The sequence below is a fragment of the Acanthisitta chloris genome, unplaced genomic scaffold (genome assembly GCF_000695815.1).
Source record: "Acanthisitta chloris isolate BGI_N310 unplaced genomic scaffold, ASM69581v1 scaffold21828, whole genome shotgun sequence".
Taxonomy (NCBI): domain Eukaryota; kingdom Metazoa; phylum Chordata; class Aves; order Passeriformes; family Acanthisittidae; genus Acanthisitta; species Acanthisitta chloris.
In genome coordinates this window covers 10,097-19,629 of record NW_008687873.1, presented here as the reverse complement: position 1 = coordinate 19,629, position 9,533 = coordinate 10,097, and the positions used below count along the sequence as shown (strand labels likewise).

The window sequence follows — 9,533 nt, the reverse complement described above, 5'->3', positions numbered from 1 at the left end:
GGGACTGTAGTCGCCCGTGTCCCCCTGCTCGGGGACCTCGCAGCCGTGTCCCCCCATCTGCAGACCCGTGGAAGGGTGGCCCCAGACAAGGGTCCGCAGACTCGTGTCCTCGCGCCCGGGGACTGCACATCCGCAGCCCGGGGTCCGCAGGGGCGTGACTCCAGTCCCGGGGCCGCAGGCTCAGCCGTGTGTCCTCCCGCCCGGGGACTGCAGCCCCGTGTGTCTCCCAGCCCGGGGTCCGCAGGGGGTTGATAACGAGAAGTAGACGCCAAAGAAAGAATTTAAGAAGGCACCGGCTGAGTAAACAAAGTACGCCCCAAAAAGCAGTTAAGGGCAGGCTAAGTGAACAAGGGAAGAAATAAATGAACATAGTAGTTCACAACAGGATGCTGCTTTATCTGACCAAACGTATAGAACACTCAGTTTTAGGATTGCTTTAGCTTGTTAACGTAAAAGAGTGTTGAGCTTGCTAAAGTTAGTGAAAAGCAAATATAATGCGCATGTGCTAAGGGATGAGGTGAAAAGTTTGAACTGATGAAGACTACCAGCCTTCCTCTTGAATACCCCCAGACGACCCCCAGAGACCATTGGACTAATGCCAAATGGGGGGGCGAGGGAGAAGAATATGATAATGATTTCCGAGGACTAATAATAACCACCCATTCCTGGAAATAATGAATATACCACCCATCTCTGGAAGGAATGTATAAAAAACCATGAAGTTTTGTCCCTGGTTGCACAGGTTTGGTGGAACGATCCCCCTTGTGCCCAGTGCTGAATAAAATACCTGCTACTCAGAGATACAAGGCTGGGAGTAGTTCTTTTCTAGCTTTTCTTGGCATCAGGGTGACCCAGCCCCGGGGCCACAGACTCGTGTCCTCACATCCGGGGACTGCAGCCCCGTGTGTCCCTGCCTGGGGAGCTGCTGGGGGGTGTCACTGAAATCAGGAATAAAACTCCTTAACCCCAATGCAGTGTGAAGAGGCAGCACTCTTTCTTGCAACGCTGGATGTGCAGGGGAATAATTCCACTTGACCTGCATTCCAACCCTCCAGATTTTTGACTATGTATGTATTTCAGCCAATGAAGAAATTACTGGTCTTTGGTTACAAGTTACCTAACTCTTACGAATTAGTACTCTCTCACTAATGGTTAGTGACTCTCTTGCTTCCCATGCTAATTATAGATTCATAGATTGTTAAGGGGTTGGAATGGAGCATCTTACAGATCATCTAGATCTTACAGGTCATTGAGTCCCAACCCCCTGCCCTGGGCAGGGACACCTCCCACCAGAGCAGGTTGCTCAAGGCTCATCCAACACTGCCAGGGTTGGGGCAGCCACAGCCTCCCTGGGCAACCTGGGCCAGTGTCTCACCACCCTCACAGGAAAAGCTTCTTCCTAATATCTAACCTAAATTTCCCCTCCTTCAATTTGAACCCATTACCCCTTGTCCTATAATTGCAGTTCCTAACAAAGAGTCCCTCTGCAGCTTCCCTGGAGCCCCTTCAGATATTGAAAAGTTGCTCTGAGGTTTCCATACAACCTTCTCTTCTTTAGGCTGAACAGCCCCAACTTCCTCAGCCTGTCCTCACAGGGGAGATGCTCCAGTCCTCTTATCAATTTTGTGGCTGGACTTGCTCCAACATTTCCATGTCCTTCTTAGGCTGAGGGCATCAGAACCATAAATTAGTCCACTTTTGAGTCTGTGGGCTTCTTGGAGGTCTTCCATGAGGGTTTTTGGTGGTCTCTGGTGGTCCCTAGTGGTTGTTGGAAAGATCTCACTTAGAGTCATTTCCATGAAGTTTGGGTCTTCCTTCCATGTATGGTCCTGGCTTAGCTCATTACCTCATTTGCAAAGACTATCAAGTCCCTTGATAGTGCAAGAATTTATGTCCTTGGGTGCATTTTTGTCTGATGCCCCTTACAACAATTCCCCTGCTTTGAGACTAAGACAGTCTTAGACTAGATAAATTCTTTTAGCTACCTTGCTATTTCTGTATCAGGGATGAGCCCCACCCTGGGGGGCTGTGTCCACCTCGATGTGCCACCAGAGCTGAACTCCTCACACACCTCACAAGGAGCAGAGGCTGTCACAGAGGGCAGTGGTGTGTGAAGCACACAGGGTGGGCAAACACCAGTATTCGTCCCTGTTCTAATAAAGTAAGAGTTGCAAAGATGCAAAAGCGTTAATAGTGTGTCAGTGCTATGAAACTTGGTAAAATGGCAACACTTGGGGCGATGGGTTTCTCTGCCCTGAGTTGCGTGCTAAGAGTGGTGCACACAGGAGAGAGGCTATGAATAAGAGATGGGGTTCATTTAATTTTCAGTAGGATCTCAGCTTCTGGGGTTGGGGAAAGCTGCTCCTGAGACTGTGGCACAGACACAGGGAACACAGGTATCGAGTTCTGCTTCCACTTGGTGCAGGAACATTCACTGTGTTGGGACCATCGGGAGAGGGACCTGAGCAGGCTTTGCACGAGCTAACATTACAAACACAACCAGCATCTCTGCTTTTTGTCACTCGAGCCATTGGTTTATGGGATTTACCAGCACTGGAAAAATGGATTTGCTCTGTTCTAATTAAAGAATTAATTAAAATTAATTAATGTAAATGTCGTAGTGTGAAAACTGTGTTGCCTCCGTCTCCTTTTTGCATTTCTCAGTGTGCTCGATCCTTCTGAAACACGCTGCGAATTCAGCAGGTTTTAGAAGCATTTACTTTCTGCTTTTGGTGACAATGTGGTTGTGTGATGCCTTGGAAGATGACTCTGATCCTGGAGGAGTGAGGATCTGCACAAAACCAGAGTTTTGGTGAGGACAATTGCATTTAACATAGAAGGGGCTGGGTAAAACCCCTGACTGGGGGATTTCCATGTGTTCATATCTATTCTATTTGAAAGTAAAGATGATAATATGGACAGCAAGAAAGTGAAATTTCCAAAAGTAGATTGTTTCACACTAGAGATTTTTACTGAGCTGGCAGTAGCCAGGATAAACATCCTAAACACTGTATCCATGGGCAGAAATATTTTACATTTCTAATCTCATATGATGTCACTGTGGTACAAAAGTCCTTTAGAACAAACCAGTTTGATCCCAGCATGGGTCTGTGCCCTTTCTCCAATCCCCATTTAACAATGTGCTGCTTTTTATTTGCATTAAGCTGTCTGACCAGTTTTCTTGCAAGCCTAATGGATTAACTTTTACTTCCCGTTTCCTTAGCAGAGATGCAGTATCGAAGTGCTTTTTCTCTTGTTTACCTTGGGAGCAGACGGTTCTCGTTCTTCTAGTTCTCCTGCACAGAGCAGCCAGAGCCAGGGACACACTGTCTGGAGGAGTTTCTCTGGGAAATCCAGTCATGTTAAAGCACAGCCTACTTTTGTTCACTTTTGGACTAACTTTAACTGGAAAACCTTTCTGGATAAAAGGTAAGCTTTCTTTTTATTTATATATATTCAGAAAGTTTCTCCAAGTCTTCTTATCCTGTTTGTAATGATGATTCCCTTCACATCAAGTCACAGCTCTCCCTGCTTATGGGCTATGAGCTGACCTGCTCATTGAGAATATAAAAGTGTCTGGGAAAGATTACAAGTTAAGGCTTTTTATAGCTGAGCTCTTTGTGTTTGTTTTTTTTCCTCCAGGATGTAGTAGGTATGTAAATACATCATCTTCCATACAGGACACTGGTGAGAACTGCAGTTACTGTCACTCTCCTCAATAGCAAAGTGCAGAAAAAGATTTCTTCTTCAGTTACATGAAGGAAATTTCTATAGTTTCATTAAAGTTCTTCATTAACTCATTTACATTTATGATTTGGCTTCAGCTTTGAGATTTAAATGTGACACCTGAAATATTCCTTAGAAAGTGATGGGTTTGTGATGTATTTTTATGACATACATTAAAGATGTTTTTCTGCTTGGTGTCAAAACTCACATTGTTAAAAGAGCATCTCCACTGTTAGTTCAACAAACAGCTCACAAAGCAGAATGGATTTGTGATTTAGATAATAAAATTATTGAAGATTAACAGCCAAGTAAGGGGGAAATACCAAGTGCTGATATTCTTTTCAGACCTGTTTGCTAATAGCAACTGCCACATTTTGATTCCAGTGACAGCCTGTAATGTTAAAGATATGCTACCTGCACCTAGCCTTTAAAAATCCTGATGCTATCTAACAGGTAGAGATCATCTTTGCACTAAAGAATCCTCCTCCTTGCTCTCAATGGGTGGTTGTGTGGCTTCTGTGCAACTACAGATTCCTTTCACAGAAGCGTGGGAGGCTGAGGGTGACTTTCTACTACTATAAATGTGAAGAAATCTCTTTGTTACCTTATGAAAGAATAATTTAAGAAGGAAGAAACCACTTTTCTTAAACCCCTTTTATTGTTGATTCTGTAACCAGTTTAAAAGCAGCGGTTGTGTCTCTGTTGATCCAAGTCAACACTCAAAACAGCTGATGAGCAGACAAGAAAAAGGAAGATGAATTCAAATTCACACAGTTTTAAAAAGTCATTAGAGATTGTTTTTTTCATTTATAAAACCATTTACCTGAAGCCAGATACTGGGCAGACTTCTTATCTTTAGCTTCCTGCATTAGCATGGTGTTCTGGAGATAATCCTGATACCTACAAACCTTTTGCAAAGGTTTGAGTGTTGCTAGAACAAACAAATTGCAGCATTAGGCAATGGCAGGAGCCAGGATGATACACACAGGAGGTGGAAGAATTCTTTCCAGAGGACTACTATAACTATTACTCATTCAGGGCAATGCAGAAAAGAATATGAGTAAGGGGATTTAAATGGAAGGAGAGGGCAGAAGGGGGAGTTGATTTAATCAAGGAAATGACAGAAGGAAGTAGAGACATGAGGAAGAGGGAGAAGATAAACAAGTGATGGCCTAATATTAGCTAGAAGGAATTACCACAACAAATGACTCTGTAACCAGTAAAAAAAGTTCACCAGTGTATTTAGGGAATACAATATTTTCCAATTCTCTGTCTAACAAGTTCTAAAACATCCTGGCAAAGTTGGATCCACTATTCAAAACAATTGTACCATACATACATCAGCCACTCCTAGAGAGCTATGCTGTAGACTTAGGGATGAGCACACTCCTCCTGGCACCAACGAGGCAATTTCACAAAGCTTAAATGAACCTAACTCTCTTTGAGTTGTTGCCATCTCTTGCATAGTTGATTTTAACTGGTCAGCTATGTCCAAAATTCCTGTGAGGTGACAGATGTGTGGACAGAGAAGGTAACTGCATCCATTCTCTGTGGTACATCAGGTTAAAAGTGTTATGTAAGAAAAAAATGTTTCAAAATGTTAGACAAAGTCACAAAGCTAATAAATTCAGAATACGAGTAATTAAGAATCATTAATTTCTCTTGGTATTGTCTATGTGAAGGAATAAGAAAATTCTGGGCTATTATCCCATTTATAATGTAAGTAACTAAGACCAAGAGTTAAAGCCAAGACTGCCAGAAGTTTTGGACACCCTGTTTAAGAAACCTTTGGCTTGAATTTGCAGTTTTTAGTACTTTACATCAGTTGTCTTTGGACTGATGTAGTCATTACCCTTGAATATAGCCACAACTGCATATATTCAGTTTAAGCTCTCAGAAATGAAGAGTAACTTGGCCATGATTGAAAATGTTGATTTCTGTGACTTTCCCTCATGATCCCAGAGCTCTGGCTGAGACAGAAAAGACCAAACTGAGCATGGGCAGTCAAGTCCCAGACTGGTGGAATCACTCTCCATTTCTGGCTGGATCAGGATTGTCTTTTGGCAATCACCACTGCACAGAAGTCAACATAACATCTGTTGTGGTTTTACTTATCTTTTCTGGTTCTTTACAAACTTCAAACTTTGTTTTTAGGTGTATCTTCTGAACAGACATCCAGAATTTCTAAGTTAGAAATAATCACTCCCCGAAGTCTGACAGGCAGAGAGAAGCATCACCCATTTATTCATGAGGTTTGTTGTTCCATCTGATTTTTTTCTTCTGATGTTGCTGTTTTTCACAACATTCTCCTATATTACACACACAATGTATGGTATATAGAGATTATTTTTGTAAAGAAATGTGCCCCACACTATCTCTTCATATTCTTGGTGTTTTCAACTAGTTTTGAGTAAATTTGTTCCCACCAAGACCTGTGTTTGCACTCCAAGTTAGCACCTTCCAAACTTCTAGTGCTGTTAATGGCTTTGTAAGACAGAAGTGAGAAGGAACATGAAGAATATTTCCATTTCCTATGAGTCAGATTAAATGTTGAACTTGCTTCATGCTGTCCATGTCCTGGTCCTTGGATAACCAGAGGATTTCAACCACATAGCACCTAAAGAGGAAAAATGGCCCCACAGATTACACAAATGAGTTAGAAGACCTGAGCCTTAATTGTTAGGTTCTGAGGTAACTTACCTTTGTGCTAGATATGGAGTTCAATCACTGAAGTAACTGTTAATGAAATAGCATTAGTCACCTTTGTGCAAACCAATTAAGGACTAAGAGCCTCTGTGAGTCGTTAATCTGATTTACATAAGGAGTGTCACAAAGCATGATGTGGTGGTTAGCAAGGAATGCAGACATAGGCTGTGCCCTCCTGTCCTCTGAGTGCAATTCATAGATTAAGAAAACTTCACCCTTACATAGGAAAGGATGTAGAATGTGCTGCTGAGACTGAAATACAGAAGGCCTGAGGGTTAGGAATCTGTGTTTTGGCAGACACTTAAAACATACACAGTGGTTGGACCTCTCTTCTCAAACAGGACATGGAACTGGTAAAAACAAATAGAAAATCACCTAATTAAAGTGATATCTTTTGTTCTGTTTCCAGGAGCATTCAGATGAGAACCTTTCTTACTCAGTTAAGACCAGAAATGGAACATACCTCCTAAAACTGAAGAGAAATAAGTATGTGACTGAGTGTTCTGAGGAATTGTACCATCTCGGGGGTTAGTTGCACACAGACAAGCATTTTCGTACTGAGAAACTTCAGAAGAAGATATTTAAACAGCAGACTGTAGCAAATACAAAATGACTCTTTTGAATAGTGGCTCTGTTATAGCACTAACTTGCAAATGGAAGGGAATAACTTTTCTAGTTGTGAAGAAATCTATTTTGAGTATTTTTTCTTAGCAGCACAAGACAGAATCATAGAATTTAAGGGTTGGAATGGACCTTAGGGATCATCTAGTCCCAACCCCCTCCCCTGGGTAGGGACACCTCCTCACTAGATCAGGTTGCTCAAGGCTCATCCAGCCTGGCCTTGAACACCACCAGGGTTGGGGCAGCCACAGCCTTCCTGGGCAACCTGTGCCAGTGTCTCACCACCCTCACAGGAAAAATCTTTTTCTAATATCTAACCTAGACTTCCCCTCCAGTTTGAACCCATTACCCCTTGTCCTGTCACTGCAGTTCCTAACACAGAGTCCCTCTCCAGCTCCTTGTAGTCCCTTCAGATATTGAAAAGCTGCTCTGAAGTCTCCACACAACCTTCTCTTCTCCAGGCTGAACAGTCCCAACTCCCTCAGCCTGTCCTCACAGGGGAGATGCTCCAGTCTTCTTATCAACTCTGTGGCCTCCTCTGGACTTACTCCAACAGTTCCATGTCCTTCTTATGTTGAGGACACATAGTAGATTTCAGAAGATCCTTAGGGAAGGTTAGAATTCAGTTCAACATTAGTAGTTAATTAACAGGAGGAGGGTTGGGAGCTGTATTGTATTTGAAGAAATTTGTCTCTCTTCTTCTCATTCCTGACCCTGTAATACACCAGTCCCTTAAGCAACTGAGTCTGCTTAGATTCTTCTCTATGAATATTTCAGTTGAAATCTTTCAAAATAACTTATTTTCCAACATTATTATTATTTCCAATATTGTTAGTATTATCATTTTCCAGCTCACTCTAAGGTATTTTGTTTCACATCCCCGGATTTTAGTAACAACTTAGCATGACTGTGCTGCTAACAGATTGTAGTACTTACTAGGATTCTGGACTTATTTCTTGCTTTCTAGACCATTAAAAGAGCAGTAGTTTCTTTTTGTTTCCAGAAAGCTTCTCAGTGAAGACTTTATGCTGTACACATATGGGGGAAATGGGAAACTGGAAGCAACACAATCAAAACATGAGGTATTGTATGTAATAAAATTCCCCTTTTGGGTCTTAATTTCCTCAAACCAGGGAAGCCAAGAAAAAATTTATTTGCTTTTGTGAGTTTTGACAGTTGTAGCATTTCTGTTTACCAGTGATGCTAAACAAGGTTTGTGAAGGAATGAGCTGTTCATGGTGATACAGCATCACTGTTTCCCAGGGTGTGAAAGGAGATGCCAGGACACTATGCCAAGTCTGAATTTGAGCTACAGGATTAGGTCACCTTTGCATAATATGTAATTAAAAGTACAATGGCAGCATCAAAGCTCTATAGTTTTTGTGTCCTGTATCAAGCAAGACTTACAAATACTTTTCATTTTAATTTTAGCTTTAAAATGCTTGTGAACTCAGTGAGGGTTAACGGGGTGGTTTGTGCATGGGAGATCTCAGATCAGCCTGTGAGAGGACTCTAAGAACAGGATGAGCAATGTAATTAAAAGGTTTTTGTAAAAGATGCTGATGGGTTAAACAAAAATTCTGGTTGTTTTCTAGAACTGATGGACCAAATGCTATTGTAGGTATCACATCAAGAGATATTTTACTCCAAGAAGACTAGGATTACCTTCAAACTAGGGAACTCAGTAACCTGCAGCCTTATGTCATGCAAATAATATGGTTAATTAGAAAACAAGTTGAAGGCAACCACCTTGTTCTGCCACCAATGATGTGGGTTTGTTGCATTCCAGACACACTGTTATTATCATGGCACTGTAGAAGGAATTGCTGACTCGACACTTGCTCTCAGCACCTGTGATGGCCTCAGGTATTACCTCCTGCTCTTTACTTCAGGATAATTCCTTGTGAAACAGTAAAAATCCAGTTGCTATTCCTCATACAGCTGGAGAGAAAACACCATCCTGTCTTGCAAATATTTCTTTTCATATTTAGCCTTTTGATGAAGCTGAAATTCTTTACAGGTTTTATAGTTTCCATTGGCTCCCAAATTTTTCCCCCTTTCCCAAAATTCCTTCACACACACACACACAAAAAAAAGATTACATAAGAGAATCTAACTATAGGTAGAACCTGGGCATGGACTGATGCCTCTAGTACCTGATGAGCTACTTGAACAGAGATACCTTTGTGGGAGAAATGTTACCTGATGAAGCTTTTGTTGAAATCAAAGCACTCCTACAAACAATTCTGTGTTCAATTTTAAAATCAAATAATTTCCAGGAGAAAATCTGGACCAAATCTGAAACAATTTTTTATGTTTCAAATGCAATAGAATTACATTTATTTGAGAAATGTCAAGGGGCCGGTTTAATGCACAAAAGGTGGTGGTGTTTTCCCTGCAGAATCAGTCCATAGGAGTTGGAAAACTGAGGTAGCATGTACAGATATTCATGGCATGCAGATATTCAGTGCTTCACTGAT

At 41.7% G+C, this 9,533-nt stretch overlaps 1 protein-coding gene across 1 annotated transcript in view; it reads left to right on the top strand.

Moving 5' to 3' along the window:
* Positions 1-3,359: 3,359 nt before the first annotated feature.
* Positions 3,360-9,533, top strand: part of LOC103808052 (disintegrin and metalloproteinase domain-containing protein 9-like) — a gene marked incomplete at its 3' end in the record, with an annotated part of 16,178 nt that continues 10,004 nt past the window's right edge. Inside the window, exons 1-5 of the mRNA XM_009080816.1 lie at positions 3,360-3,430; positions 5,867-5,978; positions 6,842-6,918; positions 8,057-8,135; positions 8,843-8,919. Coding sequence (XP_009079064.1) covers positions 3,360-3,430; positions 5,867-5,978; positions 6,842-6,918; positions 8,057-8,135; positions 8,843-8,919 — 416 coding nt within the window. The remainder of the gene's footprint in view (positions 3,431-5,866; positions 5,979-6,841; positions 6,919-8,056; positions 8,136-8,842; positions 8,920-9,533) is intronic.